Below are 17,469 nucleotides of genomic sequence, written 5' to 3'. Positions count from 1 at the left end.
AGAGCATGGGAATTAAGAGTGGAAACTCTTGAGTTGTCTGTCAGCAACTGTTTGGGCAAATCACTTATTTGTAAAATGGGAGTTATACTTTGCTTCCTCACAAGTGTTGTAAGAATTAGTAAGATGTAAAGCACTATTAGATGCTTGTCCTCTCAGTGACAAAACTATTTCTACAAGAACCAATTGAAGAAGCAGGTGGAGATGGTTTCATGTAGGTGTCTAAAAGGCAAATAAGGAGTTGTAGGGTGCAGGATAAAAGATAATGGAGGCTTTGTCTACACTAGCACTTTTGTCGGCAAAACTTGTCAATCAGGGGAGTGAAAAAAACCACCAGTGTGGACCAGCGCTAGGTCAGTGGGAGATGCTTTCCCACCAACATAGCTACCGCTGCTCATTGGGGATGGTTTAATTATCAGCGAGAGAGCTCTATCCTACTGGCATAGAGCAGTTACACAGGAAATGTTACAGTGGCGCAGCTGCAGCGGTACAGTTGTGCTGCTATAAGGTCAGTAGTGTAGACATAACCTATGTTTTCCATGAGGCATCAGCAGCTTTTCAACGACGAGCTCAATTAAATGTTTGTTTTGATTTATAGTGGTTCCTGTCATTTCAGAAGTTGGAGATCAGTCTGGTGAGGTAGGTTACTCCAGCTCTCCAGCAGAAGCACCTCCAAGCAAGTCTCCATCAATGCCATCCCTAAACCAGACCTGGCCAGAATTAAATCAGAGCAGCGAGGTTAGTAAAAGTTTCATCTTATATGAGAAGTATTTAGTGGCCACTAACTAAACTGTGTATAGGTTCATGTTGCATCATATATAGAATGTTATTTCATGAACATGAAACCGCAAGTTAAATGCATTAAACTTTCTATCATTTTTTATATAATCATGCAAGATTTCTGTTTTTTTAAGAAACCCCACTTCAGTAGAAGTACTATAAGCATGTACGCTGGCTCTGAAGAATGTCCTCAACAGAGCAGTTAATCTTTTACTAAAACATAAGAAAATCATAAGCATTTAAAATATCATGTTAAAGGTAATGTTTCCTTTCTCCCAAATAAGTAGGGAGCCCATGATGTATAAAATATCATTAAATTCTGCTTGACCTTAGTACAGTGTTCTTGTAGTGTGCTTGCTGAATAATAAATGGTTAGTATATAACTAACCCCTCCATATCTTGTACTCTGAAGTTCTTTTGAGGCTAATGCTAAGTTACAAAATACTCCTATTTTGGCAGTACAGTTATATCCAGGGGGATTTCCAAGTCTCATTAATGATGGAGTTAAGTGAAAGTTTAAACTGAAAACACTATCAGCAGAATAAAGAATCCATTTTTTTATTAATTTCGTGATTCAGGATCACAAATTACTTTGAAATCAGAGCTACTGCTGCTAACGTTTTAACTTTTTACTAACTGTAATTTTTATATTATGTATCCTTGGTACTTAACAAAGCAGTATCTAAAGGACTTCTGATTAAGCCATGTCAAACAAGTGATTTAGATTTCAGTTTTTGATACATCACTAAAGGTAGCAACTTATTCCACGACTGTGTGCTTCAGTATCATTGTTTTAATGATCTTTTATCAAGATTGGCTTGAAGAGTCAGCCTGCTTCTACAGATCTGACAATATGACGTAAGACACAGGATATAAACCAGCTAATTCTTAGAACTATTTTAATATTTGGTGTTACATTATAAACTCTTTGGGGCAAGGAAAGACATTTTGTTTGTACAGTGCCTAACACAATGGCGTCCATATGTTCCAAGACTGGTGTTCCTAGGTGCTACCACAATATAAATAAGATGATATAGGGTTTAATCTATATTCCTTTGGTGCAGAAGAACTAGAAAAGTATTGGAAATACTGGTTATTATGGTAAAGTACAAAAATAATGGGAGCTATAGTATAGCATGTAAAGAGATATTGGCCTAGAAGAATAGCTCTTGCAGTAGAGCCACAAAGCACTGTATATGTTTCATTGAATATAGGCTATTTGCAGTGAAACAATCATGGAGTTCTCTAGGATTGCTTCTGTGCATGTCCAAAGCTGTGGGTGTTTAGGCTCTGGGGCGCTTAATTAACTGATTCTCTAGAACTGTTTGCCCCAGATATCTCATATATTCAGTGTCCATGAGCTGCCCACTGCAGGAAATCTCTTGGATTTCAGTAGGAAATAGCTTTTACAAACTGAATAGGAAGAAGAGTGGGAGAACTCAGTTTGAGCGAGTAGTCAGTTTTGAGACCAGAATTTGTTGTTCACTTACTACCTTCGCTTTCAAAATGTGAAGTGGGAGACTACAGCAGCACAAAATTTGAGACAGATTCTTTTAGTAAATTAGTTGTATAATGGACTGCAATGTATCATCTAATAGAATTGTTGAATCTGACACATGAAAAATCTTAAATGGACAGCCATTTTTAGTGCAGATGCTTTATAATCCTGAAATGAGTAATTCACCAGCAAGATAGCCTCAATCCCACAAAAATGTATGGTGGCACTAGTGGAAGGCATTGCCTGAAAAACTTTGCAAGACCATTCAAAGCTGTAATAAATTAGTGAGCTGATTTCAGTCAAGTAAACTAACAATACCTTTGTGAAATATTAACATGCATCAGTCTTTAAGAGGACGTTTGTTCTAAATTTTTGAATTCAGCTACCCAAGTTATCTTTAAATGTTGCTTTCTGTGTGAACATTCCTGCAGCTAGAAGAGTAGGAGAACTACTAAATCTTTTTCTATACTCTGATAACGCTGACTTTACATACACTTGACTAAAATGATACAAGCCAAGATTTTTTTAAATAAGTTGCTCCTAAAGTTATTTTCCATATCCTGATTTAGGCACCTAATAAGTGGCATAAATTTTCAAGTGCGCGTTATCCAGCAGCTCCCATTTGTCCCCAGGTGACTTCAGTGATGTTTAACAGGATGTGTACTTCCCTGTAGTATTTCAGAGAGATCCACAATGGGTGCTCAGCACTCTTGAAAACTAATGATTTAGGTGCCTAGAAATGGATTTGAGACTAAATTTAGGCTCTAATTTCTTGCTCATAAGAATGTTCTAGTTCCATATTGTACCCACAATGGAAACATGCTATGAGAAAAACTGCAAGAACATCACTCTCATCACTTGAACAAGAATACCTTATTTTAAATATAACCTTTTCCTATTTCAGGCCAAGTAATGTCTGAATTCAGTTTTCACCATATGGGAAATTTTGGCTGGAGAAAACAAATAAAAATGTTTGTTTTCTCCTGAAATGTCACCTGCTGGGACCCAGCAAATTATTACTTTCAGCTGAAAAAAGGAAATATTGTTCCTACTTTGTAAACATATTACCCGGAGCAATTTTCATAAATAACATTTCACTGTAAGGTGAATGTACCTGTATCTACATACAATGCATCTAGAAGAATGAATTTGTACTTAAATGCTCTCTGGATTTCCTAGCCTGTGTTCAGCTAATGCTAAATTATATCTACATGGTGTAAAATGGATTTTGCAGGTATAAACAGTCATAGGGTAAATTCTTTTAAGAATTAGGAGGTCATATGGTCATACCATTATCTGTTGAAAAGCTGTATTCCCAACATATAGTACCTATAGTTACAATAAAGATTTGATTTTAACAGACGTCCCAGTAATTTGGCAATCCATAACATACCTATTTCTTGAATTAGACTGGTGTGGAGAACAAGAAAGAAGAAATAACCTGTAATGGTTTCTGGTAGACAGCCTCACTACACTAGTACAGTTGCTCCACAATCCCTTCTGTCTTAGATAATTTTGTTCACCTGAAGTGGCCTGTGGCTCTTTTCTACTGAGATTTTGTTGTGTCAATTTACAGCCCTACAAGGATTTGGGAAAATACCCAGATTAAGTGATACTAGCAAAGACTAATTGTACTAATATTGCATTTAATTATTTCTTAGGCTGCATAGTTAAAATAAATGATAGTATGATGAACTTAATTTTTTAACATCAAGATTATTATACTTCTTGAAAGATACCATCTGAAGGATTTTCACTCAATTTTTCTTCCCTAGGAATTTGTGCTGAACTCCAAGTTTTTTTAAAGTGTTTAGGGTTGTAAGGACTTCCCTGGTGCTCAGGCACTAACTCTTCCCTTTAACTGTTGCTTTTTTTAATCTTTCTAGTCAGCTCCTCTTTGACCATGCAGAGCGGGGCGCCCTACAGGAGCTATGCCTCTTCAGCTGCTGCTGCAGGTCTTCATTACATTCAGCTTCAACAGTATTTGGGTGTCCTTTATGGTCTACTTCAGTGGTTCTCAAACTTTTTTTTTGCAGACCACTTAATGATCTTTCCAAATGTTGTTTGTTCCATTAGCTAACTATTGTAAAGCATCAGAGGGGTAGCTGTGTTAATCTGGATCTGTAAAAGCGGCAGAGTCCTGTGGCACCTTATAGACTAACAGATGTATTGGAGCATAAGCTTTTGTGAGTGAATACCCACTTTGTCAGATGCATGTAGTAAAGCGCTTTGGATAAAAGCAATATATTTTAAAAAAACTTAATTAACTTTTTTTTGTTTTACAAATAAAAGTGCACAATTCATATTTTAATATGAATAGTCTTACCTTTCTAAGGCGATGGATGTACCCTCTCTCCTGATCTGGGGCTGGGAAGGAGGGGGTCTCTCCCTTTCTCCCCTGCCACAGCAGCCTCCCGAGCTGGGGCTGGGAAGGACAGGGTATCTTCCCCCGCCACAGAGCTGAGGCTGGGAAGGAGGACCGTCTCTCTCCCTGGCAGCCGCAGCCCTGCAGCTGAGGAAAGTTGCCTCTTTCTTAGGCTGCCACAACCCTGCATATCCTAAATTCCCCCAGCCCCTCTTCTTACCCCACTGCCCACTCCCACATACCCCTTAATCCCCTCAAGGTCACCACCTCACCTTACATGTGAATCATTTCCAGGGTCCAGGCACCTAATTAGTGGAGCCACACCTGCGCAGTTCTACTAATTAGGTGGGTGGCCCTTCATTCTCTTGTGTGCGGCCGCCCAGGGTCCTTAGAGGGAACTATCTGCAGACCACCTGAATGTAGCTTGCAGACCACAGGTGGTCCACGAACCACAGTTTGAGAACTTCTGCTTTACTCCTTCCGGCTTTGTGCTTGGATCCTTGTTTTTATACTTGTTTTGCTGCACTTACCACTGCTAGCTTGGGAATACACATGAGGTACTGGCCTCAGCACATCTCATGAATTTCAGTTCCATGGTCTAACCTTTACTTTGGATATTAAGGACTTTGGCTTCTTCCTTCTTTAACTCAACAGATAAGTTGGTTCCCTCTCACTTGTTGCTTTAAAAGGTCTTTATCCTCTAGCTTGGTGCTCTGGAAAATCCAAAACTTTCCTCCCAGACTGAGCACTTATTCATTCTGAAGTTTTATTTTTTGTGACTTCCTTTTCTGTCTCAAGATTTTGACTGTATACTCAATCCCTTGAGAATTCTGAGGCAATTATTTAATGGATGAGCAGGTTATTGCATCTTCTAACTGGGTGATGGGAATGCTGTTCAGTGGTGTCACATGTGGCTACATATGTACCTTGAGTACAAAGGCATTATGGGGAACAATTCTGGCTTTTCTAGAAACAATCCCTCAGAGCCAAATACTTAAGTATGGCTTGATGCCAGAAGGCAACTACTTAGACCTGTTATGAATGTTGGATCTCCTGGCCACTTAGGTTTTCATAATACCTATGGCATGTTTCATCTGAAGACAACTTAGTAGATTCTGAAATCCCAGCAGAGGTCAGAGACTGTGTCCAGATGACATACCTTCATGTTTGTGTTTGCTTTAGTAGCAGTCTAGAAAGCCCATGCAGAGTGACTCCACACCCAGGAAACTTTCTCTCTCCATGAACAGGAGATATTTTCTAGAAATGAGATCAAAGATGTTTGGAGACCTGTTAATCAAAAGGCGGTTCTGGTTTAAACAATCAAACATGTAGCTTAAAAACGGCCATGGGTCTTCTGACAGTGACCAATGCCAGATGCTTCAGAGGCAACAAACAAACGGGGCAATTTATCAATTGTTCCATCTACTGTCATCTAATCCAATTTTTCCTCAAGATGTGTGGGAAGGTACTGGGTCACATTTCCTGGGCCACTAAAATGTGGGCAAGAGTGAGTTCTGTCCAATAAGACATTCCTCATTGCCATGTATCAAGTGGCAAAGGAACACTCTTATGGACTGATGGCAATCCTGGTAAATCCTCATTGAGTGGTTTCTAGTTCAGGAAGTGGTGCATCAGATTTTCTTTTAATGGAAAACACAAGAGGTGAAGTTCTTCCTCTCACATGAGCAAGAAGATAATATTCTTCTGCCTCTGGTATGGAGAAGAGTCCAATTTGACTGGTCACATTTTTTTCTTTCCATTGGGAAAAGGAGGATCCTCTATGCCCTTCAGTTAGTTCCTGTGGAAACAAGTGTCCTAGCAAAGTTCAGGAGGAACAAAAGTTATCTGAATAACCCCAAACTGACCAGACAAGTATGATTCTTAACTCATTTGCAAGCGGTCAAAGCCCATTCTGTCAGACTGAGGTTCTCCCCTCAATTATTGCTCCCAGTCAGGACACCTCATTCTATTCCAGTGTAGGAGCCCTTTCCAGAACAGATTGGCTCCTACCCTGTTTAGAGCTCTACAGGCATGGTACATAAGAACAGCCATACTGGGTCAGACCAAAGGTCCATCAAGCCCAGCATCCAGTCCTCTGACAGTGGCCAATGGCAGGTGCCCCAAAGGGAATGGACAGACAGGTTATCAAGTAATCCGTGCCCTGTCACCCAATCCCAGCTTCTGGCAAACAGGGGCTAGGGACACCAATCTTGCCCATTCTGGCTAATAGCCATTGATGGACCTAACTTCAAAAAATCTATCTAGCTCCCTTTTGAACCCTGTTATAGTATTGGCCTTCACAACACCCTCAGGCAAGCAGTTTTCCAGAGGTTGACAGTGCATTGTGTGAAAAAATACTTGTTTGTTTTAAACCTGCTACCTATTAATTTCATTTGGTGGCCCCTTGTTCTTGTATTATGAGAAGGAGTAAATAACACTTCCTTATTTACTTTCTCTATACTACTCATGATTTTATAGACCTCTATCATATCCCCCCACTTAGTTGCCTGTTTTCCAAGCTGAAAAGTCCCAGACTTATTAGTCTCTCCTCATACAGAAGCTGTTCTATCCTGTAATCACTTTTGTTGCCCTTTTCTGAACCTTTTCCAATTCCAATATATCTTTTTTGAGATGGGGCGACCACTTCTGCACGCAGTATTCAAGGTGTGGGCATACCATGGAGGCAATATGATATTTTCTGTCTTATTATCTATCCCTTTCTTGATGATTCACAACGTTCTGTTCGCTTTCTTGACTGCCACTGCACGTTGAGTGGATGATTTCAGAGAACTATCCACAATGACTTCAAGATCTTTCTTGAGTGGTAACAGCTAATTTAAACCTCATGATTGTGTATGTATAGTTAGGATTATGTTTTCCAGTGTGCATTATTTTGCATTATGGTGTCTCAAAAGTACCATCTAAAGGCCTCTCGTGGCTTCAGAACCCATCTGTAAGAAGAAATTGCAGTTAAGTGAAAAAACATTTGCAGTGGGGTACAAATGGGCCCACATGAACAACTTCATTTGGCCTATGCAAAATACTTCAACAGTCAAAATGTGATTGTCTGTACTAGGATACTCAAGAAGTTCAATCCAAATTAACTAAAGGTGTGAATCTAAAGTGGATTAAACTTTACATTTTTGAATAAAGAAACAAAATTAACTAACCTAAATTAAGGCCACTTTAAGTCTGAATGAGAGTTTCAACACAAATTTTATGCAGTTTAATCCACTTTAGATTCACACCTTTAGTTAATTTTGGATTAATTTTCCTCAGTGTCCCAATGTAGACATGGCCTCTGTGCTCTAGCTATGTTCATTTGGCTGCCCTTTCAGCCTTTTATAAACTAGTCTTAAATAGATCATTTGAAAGATCCTTTTGCAACACTTTATTGAGAAGCTGCTGGTGTCAGGATCTTCATATATTCTTGACAAAGCTGACACAGGTTCTCTTTTAAGCCAGTTGGTAGATGTGAACCCAGGTTCCTTATATAAAGGCATTTTCTTGGTGGTAATGACTTCATATTGTAGAGTGAGCTTCAGGCGCTAATGGCCTACCTTCTGGGGTGTTTCATACGGTTGTGGACTCAGCCGTCTCCAAGTTGATGTTGGAATTCCACCTTACTGAGTCTATTGTATTGCCAACATTCTTCCCATGCCTACTGCATTTCCATCTCCTTGAGGTCTTTTTCCATACTCTTGACGTAAAAAGGTTCTTAGAGGTTCTGGTAGGAGTGGACACAATTTGAAGTAGGATCCAACAGCTCTTTATATAGGATCCTATAGTGATGGGATTGCCCATAGAATTTGTGCTTTAAGCAAGGTGTGTTGACTTTGAGCATTATTCCAATGGGGTCGGAATGGCTGAGGCCTTGTCTACACTGCAGGCAAAAGTTGATCTAAGCTACGCAATTTGAGTTGCATGAATAGTGTAACTCAAGTCGAGGTAGCTTAGATCTGCTTACCACGGGATCCACGCTATGCGATCTCAATGGGAGACACTCTCCAATCAATTTCCCTTACTCTTCTCAATCCAGTGGAGTACTGAAGTCGATGGGAGAGCAATCTGCGGTCAGTTTAGCGGATCTTCACTAGCCCTGCTAAATCGACCACCGATGCCTTGATCGCCACACGTGGATCCCCCAGTAAGTGTAGACAAACCCACATTCTTCTGTGCTCAGAGATAAAAACAAAACATTAATACCCTAAGGAGTTCTGCCTGTCTGGCACTTGGGAGCTGAGATCCAAGAATGAGTGTCATGCACTATGTCTTTCAGGAAGTATAATTATAAGGTGAGCAATCTAACGTAGGATCTTATGGTTCAGCATACAGGTATATCTGTGCTAATACCCATATTTGATATGTCGGTATATGTCCATAAGAGATGGAAGAACTAGCATTGCTTTAGGTTGTAACATAGATACTTCGAGTCTTAATTGCTCATAAAATACTGGCGTAATATGTCTCAAATGGATTATTCCTATAAATTGAAAGTTGAAGTTTGGAGTATAAGGGCTTATCTATACATGGAGTTATTAAGGAATAGCTGTCCAAAAATGACTATTCCTGAATATCTCCATGTTTGGACAGTTATTTCAGAATAAGTGTGTCTTGCTCCTGTTTTGCTTGATTACTTTTAAAGTGGGTTAAGATACAGAGGAACCTAGCACACTTATTCCGCAATAAATGTTTCTACACTTGGAGTTGTTCCTGAATAGCTCCATTTGCAGACAAATCCCTAAATAATGGCTGGGTGTTAGGCAATGCATGAGTATGGTTGGGCTCAACTCTTTAAATACTATTTTCTTTTCTGTATATTCTGGAAATGTTCCATTTTTGTAGGAATTGGACAATGGAATATATTATTTCAATGTGGATACTAACACCATTTGGTAAAAAATAAATCTTTACTGTACGTTTATCCCAAAAAGCTTCTGATCCGGTGTTTGAAATGAAATTTGACTAATATTTACTCACCATTCTACTAATTACAAGATATGTAACTCATTCAGCATTCTTCTTGCAAAGAGTAATCTTATCTTTGATTCTCAATTGCTCCGGTTGCTGCTGCATTTTTTTTTCCAAGCATGAGGACCTTGTTTGGCAAATATGTATTGTAATATAGCATGGCCCATATGTTGTAGAACTGATCAGAGGTTGACATGTTGTTGGTTGATAAACTCAAATGTGTTTGAACTCTTTAATTGCTTGCATTGTTTGTTATAATTTAAAAACTTACGCACTTTTGTAAAAAAAAAAAAAAATAAAAGGTGCTCATGCAGAGTAGAATCATTTCTCAGGGGGTTCACTGGCAAGTCAAAGGATTGTTTTAATTAGAATATTCTATGCTCAATTCAGTATGTCAGCTGACTTTTGTGAGAGTGCTAGAAACACTAAATGTTAAACACTTTTTTGGTTTTGCCAGTATATAAACATGAGAAGCCTCTGCATAGGATTTATAGTTATGAATATGTACAAGATGTGGCACCACTTCTGTTTTTACAGAATCTGAATGTTTTAACCATTTCTCTATCTTGTATGTATATCAACAGTTTGCATATTTCTTTCACATAAAAAGCTTCTAAATTGTGTGCATATCTACATTTTCAGTGTGGTGCACACAATTCTGATCAAAACTTTAGAGAAAGGTAATACTTTTGGTTGTATATCAATGTCATATTGAAACTGTGAAATAGTCCCTTAATGTATGTTGTTTGTTCCAAGTCAAGCCAATATGATACACAAACACCCTCCAGTGCAACCTCTGAACTACTATGCTAAATTTCTTCTCCAGTGATCTTTTACTCATCTTTCTCATTATGCTGACTTGTCTCTCCTCTGTCTGTTCAGCAGTGGGAGACATTTAGTGAACGCTCTTCAAGCTCACAAACTCTGACCCAATTTGATTCTAACATTGCACCAGCTGATCCTGTAAGTCAATCACTTAGCTTGCTTGTTTGAAATTAATTTTATTAACACTGAATTTCCATACATTGTGTTTTTAGCTATTATGCATGATTCTTGCTTGGTTGGGACTGGTGGCAGGCTTATTAATTTCGTCTGTGTATGATGGGAAGAGGGATTTCCTTTTTTTCCATTCACTCTTAATAGCTGAGTACAGCCAATGTTTTTCTTGATTTTGATGCAATAAAAGTGCTATCAAATCTGTGTAAGGAAATGATTTGTGACACTGATGGATGTGTACATTTTATTATGCTTTATTTAAGACTTTTTGAATGTAAACAAAATATAATCAATAGAGCCCCAGTGAACCAATAGTCTTATTAAATCTTACAGCTATGTCACCCAAACTTGGATTTCAGCATAGCTGTCTTCTGTTTATGCCTTGTTGATGTTGTGCACATAAAGACTCATAACTGAGTTATACAGTTTATCTGAACATCCATATAAAACTTCATGTTCTTGTTGTATTCCAAAATTGGTGTGGTACTTCATAGTCATACATAATACTGCTATCAAGTTACTCTAGCAATAATACAACTGCGCTAATTGCAGCATTAGAAACTCTGCAGAAGTGCAGTGAATAGTGATTAATAGTTAACACCTTACTAGGTGTAGGGGCCAGTACATATCTTATTGTAGTAAATTTATTTAATTTCATAAAATCTTAGATTATATAAATTATTTTTAAAAATTTAATAACTCTGTAAGTCTGAGTTAATACCATTGTTGCTGATATATTTGTATTACAGTAGCATCTAGCTTTCCCAGCCACAGTCAGAGCTCCGCTGTGGTAGGCACTGTATAAATAGTTTCTATCCCAAAAAACTTAGTCCAAAAGCTTCCCTCAAATGTGTGATTTAAAAAAATCAAATTAAAACATCTGCCTTACAACTTAATGTAAACACACATGCCTTCTTTGTCTGTATATTTCTTTACACAACGCACAGTCATCCTGTGGGAACTCTTTACTAGAGGATGTTGTGAAGGCCAAGACTGTAACGGGGTTCAAAAAAGAACTAGATAAGTTCATGGAGGATAGGTCCATCAATGGTTATTAGCTAGGATGGGCAGGGATGCAAAACCATGCTCTGAAATATACCTAGTCTCTGTTTGCCAGAAGATGGGGATGGGTGACTGGGGATGGATTACTTGATGATTACGTGTTCTGTTCATTCCCTCTGAAACATCTGGCATTGGCCTTTGTCAGAAAATAGGATACTGGGCTAGATGGGCCATTCGTCTAACCGAATATGGCCGTTCTTATGTACTTATCCCTATTGCTCAGGGTAAACATAACTTATCTAAAGCTAATTACTCCTTCATGGAAGAATGTTAAATCACTTTACAACTATTAAATGCCTCCATTTCTTACAGTATACTTATTAGGAAATGCTTAACTAATCGAGAACTGTAGCTATTGCATTGCTTTGTTCAACTTGCATTGTAGTCAGTAACTTATTTTTAGCAATAATTAGCAAAAATGACAAGGAATCAACTGAGATGGGGAATATATTTTTTCTGTCCTGTGGATCATTTAACAGATTGATTTTTCTATATTGTGTATATTAAATATTGGCTTAATCACCTTCTTAAAGTCTTGACATATACTTGACTTGAAATGTAACAAGCAGTATAAAGCAGTAACACTGCTTGGAAAAGTAGATTGTTATAGAATATTAGGCAGCTATGAAGCTTAGTTTTATTGCTAACATAACTACTTGAATCTTGAGGCAAGATGAAACCAATTTAATTTTGTACATATATTCTGCTACCAGAAGACCAAATACCAGCAAATCCAAGTTAGTGTTCGTATCACAGAAATCTTGGACAATGACACCACAGCACCACGTTTAAAATACTGAAACTTGATGTGGCTTTCTCCTGCCTTTCAGAACCAGGGAGTCAGTTATCTGGAACATCCCTTAGTGACTGACTAAAGAGCAATCACAAAATTAACTTTCTTCAAAACCCTCTTTGCTGTAGGAGAACCGCTTGCTGGGCCAAAACGGAAAAAAAAAGGGGCCAGGGAGCTTACATATGAGGAATAAGGAAGGGAGGAGTAATACTAAATTTATAGTTTGGGTTTGGGAAAGCTGACATTGCCTTTTCAAATACATCAGTAAAAAATAAAACTTGCCTTTTGTCACTGACATTCCCTTAACTAAGTTGGGCAACATTATATCAAGCTATTCTAAATTTAAATTACACAAGATTTTTGTAATAGCCATACTTCAGAGTACATATGGAACATTCAGAAGGACGGTTGATAGCTACAATAGAAGACTGATCTGTATATAAAAACTTCCATAGAAAGCATGATATCCTCTCAAACCATGTTCATGCCTAAAGATCTTTTAATGTTCATAGTGGTGGTTGAACTGTGGTAAGGAAGTGTTCTGTTTACATTTGCAGTATACATTTAAACTTTTTATCTTCCCAGTACTGGGCAGGTTAGTTTAAACAATGTAGAAATTACTCATGTTATATACATGTCCTCGGCCTTGTGAAAATGAGCTAACTGAAACACAGTTTAAAGCGTGTTAATTTTTGCTTTCGTTAATTTTCAAGAGCAGTTTTAAATTTAAGACTGTTCTCCTCCCAGATACATATGCATATTTGCCATTGCCTTCAGTGGGAGTTGAGCACTCTTGAGTGCAGAGCTTGGCTTTGGTGGGGATATGAGTGCGAAATCTGGTAGCCCTTTATAGAGCTTAGCCCATTTCATGTCTTAGCCCATTTCGTCTGACAGTGGCCATAGAAGTATTTCATATAGATAACTGTTGCTGACATTTAGAGCCACTATCTCTGTCTTTTGGTGGCATGTTAGACATCTCTTGAAGGGTATCTTAAAAAAGGCAAAATAGAACACAAGCTTCCATCATGCCTTGTAATATATTAATGGGCTCCTTGAAATAGTGTGAATTTTACTGTACAGTAGAATTTTTAGACTGTCAAGCCGTAAGAGTTTCCAGGATATTCTAATTTTACATTTTTGAAGCATCAGAAGTACATGGAGCACTCTGAAATGTCTACATCTAATGATCCTAATATTAAGCTTAAAAAGAAATAGAGTATTTCATAGCGTGGACTACATTTCATGTTTCATGGACATACAACACACCTGTGGCAACCAAGCCATTTGGTTATAGGGAAAGGTAATAATGGAAAGTATTTAAGGTATTTAGCTGTCTTTTGAGGCAGCTTAGCAGCTACAGACACAGCTAGTACAGTGTGACCAGCAGATATCTATGAAGTAGAGACCAAAGTTTGGAGACCACTGTAGAGAAGTCTAAATACCTGTACACTTGCACAGAGTTTAAGGATATTTGTTAAGGACAGTGTCCTATCTCTTTCTCTCCCCACCCCCCCCCCCCAAAAAAAAGAAAGAAACCACGAGGAGTCCTTGTGGCACCTTGGAGACTAACAAATTTATTTGGGCATAAGCTTTCGTGGGCTGTAACCCACTTCATCAGATGCTTGTACCCAAATAAATTTGTTAGTCTCTAAGGTGCCACAAGGACTCCTCATTGTTTTTGCTGATACAGACTAACACGCTACCCCTCTGAAACCTGTTCTATCTCAGGGTTTTATATTGCCACCGATCACCATAGTATCAAGTTCATAGGAACTCAGTAAAAATGTTTGCTTATGAATATAAGCTTGGGAACTGCAACTGAATGCAGTCAAAAGCAGCTCTTAACAGAATCATTTTAAAGCAAACATAAAAACTTTTCTTCCTTCTCTGCAGGATACTGCTATTGTTCACCCAGTTCCCATTCGAATGACTCCAAGCAAAATCCACATGCAGGAAATGGAACTTAAAAGAACTGGAAGTGGTAAGCTATAGTCTTGTGCTAATTATGAAAGCAGCTGCTGTGTTCGTATAACATCTTACTGAATACTTACGTGGTGATGACTTTTAGAGCTCGATTTTCTTGCATAACAATTCTGCCTTGTGTCCTTGCACTTAGACAATAGTATCAGGGGCTGCAACCAGTATAACTATTCCAAGTGGTGGAGAACCTCATGAATTAGAGGAGCATTCTGACACAATGATTTAGAGGGTTTATTGTTGCTGTGAGAATTTCTCCATCTGCTTCTACGATAAGATTGTTTGGAGTAGATTGGAAGCATCAATATGCAGATCTGTGTCAGGAGTGGGAGAACTTTCCCAGATTTGCATGCTCAAGTTCTTGAGGTGCTTGAGGAGCTTTGGACTATGACTTGATACTTAGTCTGGTCAGTTCTATTTAGTAAAATAGAGATTTGGTCTGTTACTGCTGGAGGCTTTCATCTCATCCATTTGAAACCTGCTAGTCTTCCTCAACTTATTTCTATGCCCATTCTCCAACATCTCTTGATTCTGACAATCTTGCCATATTATTGCCCAGTGTCTAACCTTCATTTTTTTTGCTGGGTGAGGCGCATGGGCTCCTATAATGTGCTAACACTGTAAATTCTAGAGATTTCCAGATAGCGTCAGTAGCCAAGAGCATGTTCCTTTTGCATTTGTCAAGGGAGATGAAACATGCCTCTATGGTGCAAGTTTTGCCAATTTACTCATACCTGTTCACACCCTATTCACACTCTACATAGGGCTTCATTTGCACACCACTTGGAAACTGCATTTAGTACAGATAGCAATTGCCAGATTGTTTACCAGTACTCTTTATATGGGGTGCACTTCACCAGTGAATCATAAATTGATTGACATCCCATTTGTTTCCAAATGCAGTTCAGGTTATTAAGCTTTAACTGTAAAACCCATTGTGGTTTGGGTCTTGTGTATCTGAGATCACTTCTTTTTGCTGCACTCTGGGGTTTGTGATCATATGAGGCGCTTGAATTAATAGTCTGTAGGGGAAGACCCTTTAGTCTGGAATTTGCTTCTCCTTTGGGTCTGACATATAATGAATTTATTGACCTCCAGAGCATGTTGCAGAGCCTACTGTCCTATGATTTTCAGAAGAGTGGGGAAGTAAAGTGAGGGTTTTTTTGATGTGCATCAGTGAATATATCAATTTAGATTTTATTTTAGATTCATTTAGAACTTTTGACAAGGGCATTGTTTGTTTGTTTTTTTGTTTTTTCTTAAAGGCATACTTGTCTGATGTCATGTCTTATACCAATGTACATTATTATGGTAGTGCCTAGAGGACATGGCCCCATTTTGCTAGGCACCGCGTAGATCTATAACAAATGGCCCCTGCCCCAAAGAGTATATAATCAAGGTAGGCGATCTATTGCAGGGACTTGCTTATGTCATGTTTGTATAGCGCCTAGCACAATGGGACCCATATTGTTAACTTAAAACCTAAAACTGCAATATTTTATAAACTTGACTGTAATTTTACAATATTACATAGAAGGACAAAACAAATGTCTGAAAGCATGTAAGGATACATACACTCAGGCATTTCACCACTGACTGACATAAGAAATGAATGTTTTATAAGATTATATGTATGGAAAAGTTATTAGATATATGCCTATTAACCGGTGCAATTATATACCAATATTGAAATGTAAAGTTTCAAAGTTTAATTTTTATTTATGAATTTAATAGTTTGTGTTTAAAATTATAGTGGTGTGGATAGTATCATTGTAGTTTACCCATCTCTAAAATTCCAGTCAAGTGCAAAATTTTGGTTTAGGGCTGAACTTTCATTAATGAAGACTTGGCCTCTGAGGAGAAGGATACTTTCAGTGTATTTTGTATATCACTTAATCTTACATAAAAAGAATAGCAATAATTTTTTTTTCACCTAGATCTTGCTAATCCCACTAGCCCTCTACTTGTGAAACCACCTGACCTCTCAGAAGAAAATAATATGAGTTCATCAAAATTTGTAGCTGGAAATACAGTTGGTAAGTATCAAAGTATCTTTTAACCCAGTGGTGCCTAACCTATGGCCCACGGGCTGAACAAGACCCACCAGAGCATTTCATAAGACCCATGACCTGCTTCAACACAGTATACTAACGGCTGATTCATTAGTGTTTTGTTATGTTTACATCATTTTCATCTTCACAAAAGTATGTAGAATCTGTTTGGCTCACACAAGGTTGTGCTTAGGTTTATGTGGCTCTCCTGTGTAATTAGGTTGGTTACCACTGTTTTAACCCATTTATCACACTTCAAAGGAATGTCAACCTGAATTATTGTTCTTGATCTCTCCAGCTAATAAGAGCACAAACTGTTTCTGAAAAGCATTAGTAAAACAAATGTCCAGCATAGTATTTTGACTTAGGAAGTATCTTCCCATCTTAAAAAAAGATAAAGAGATAGGTAATAGCAGATAAAAATAGGTATAGCTTCTCTGGCTCCTTCATTGGAAGTATGCCAATTTATGCCATTTGAGGATCTAATCCAAAATCTGGTAAGAAATTAACTATTTTCCTGTTCTCAGCCATAATCCCAGAAATGTAAACTGGCTGCACTATTCTTTATCTCCAGCAGAAATAGCTTTAAGTAAAGCTTGATCCCACTCTTGTCTCAAAACCAAATAGCAACATATTTTCTGAAGATTAGAAAACTGTTGTATACCAAAGGGAGTGGAGGCATCTTCTGTCACTGTTTCAGTTCCTTTGAAAAATTGTGAGCCAAATACCACAATTCCTTGTGATTGACTTTTGACATTTTTTCTAGGTACAGTTAATTTGTCAACCCTCTGTTTACCCTGGTTGCAGTAATTTGGTTTTTAATATTCTCTACACAAATATATATATTGTACTGTACAGATTTAATTAGCCTGTTCTATGTAATCACACAGACTAGTCACAAATCAGATCTTAGTCTAAAGTATCTAATCTCTGGTTTTTATTCCTGAAACTGTTTTCCATTCACTTTGTTCATTATATT

The 17,469-nt window shown here is 38.0% G+C and overlaps 1 protein-coding gene across 8 annotated transcripts in view; it reads left to right on the top strand.

Moving 5' to 3' along the window:
* The window catches only part of REPS1 (RALBP1 associated Eps domain containing 1), a 106,860-nt gene that overhangs the window by 68,173 nt on the left and 21,218 nt on the right, over nt 1-17,469 (top strand). For 4 of the 8 annotated variants that reach the window (XM_084624615.1, XM_084624612.1, XM_084624611.1 and 1 more), the window contains exons 9-12: nt 596-735; nt 10,494-10,574; nt 14,356-14,443; nt 16,377-16,475. In XM_084624615.1, the coding sequence (XP_084480741.1) occupies nt 596-735; nt 10,494-10,574; nt 14,356-14,443; nt 16,377-16,475 (408 nt within the window). The remainder of the gene's footprint in view (nt 1-595; nt 736-10,493; nt 10,575-14,355; nt 14,444-16,376; nt 16,476-17,469) is intronic. The other 4 variants (XM_084624614.1, XM_084624613.1, XM_084624616.1 and 1 more) reach the window with 3 other exon arrangements.

This window comes from Lepidochelys olivacea, assembly GCF_965140295.1.
Source record: "Lepidochelys olivacea isolate rLepOli2 genome assembly, chromosome: 3".
Classification (NCBI taxonomy): domain Eukaryota; kingdom Metazoa; phylum Chordata; order Testudines; family Cheloniidae; genus Lepidochelys; species Lepidochelys olivacea.
The sequence above is the reverse complement of the archived record's forward strand: the minus strand, read 5'-3'. Positions and strand labels throughout refer to the sequence as shown.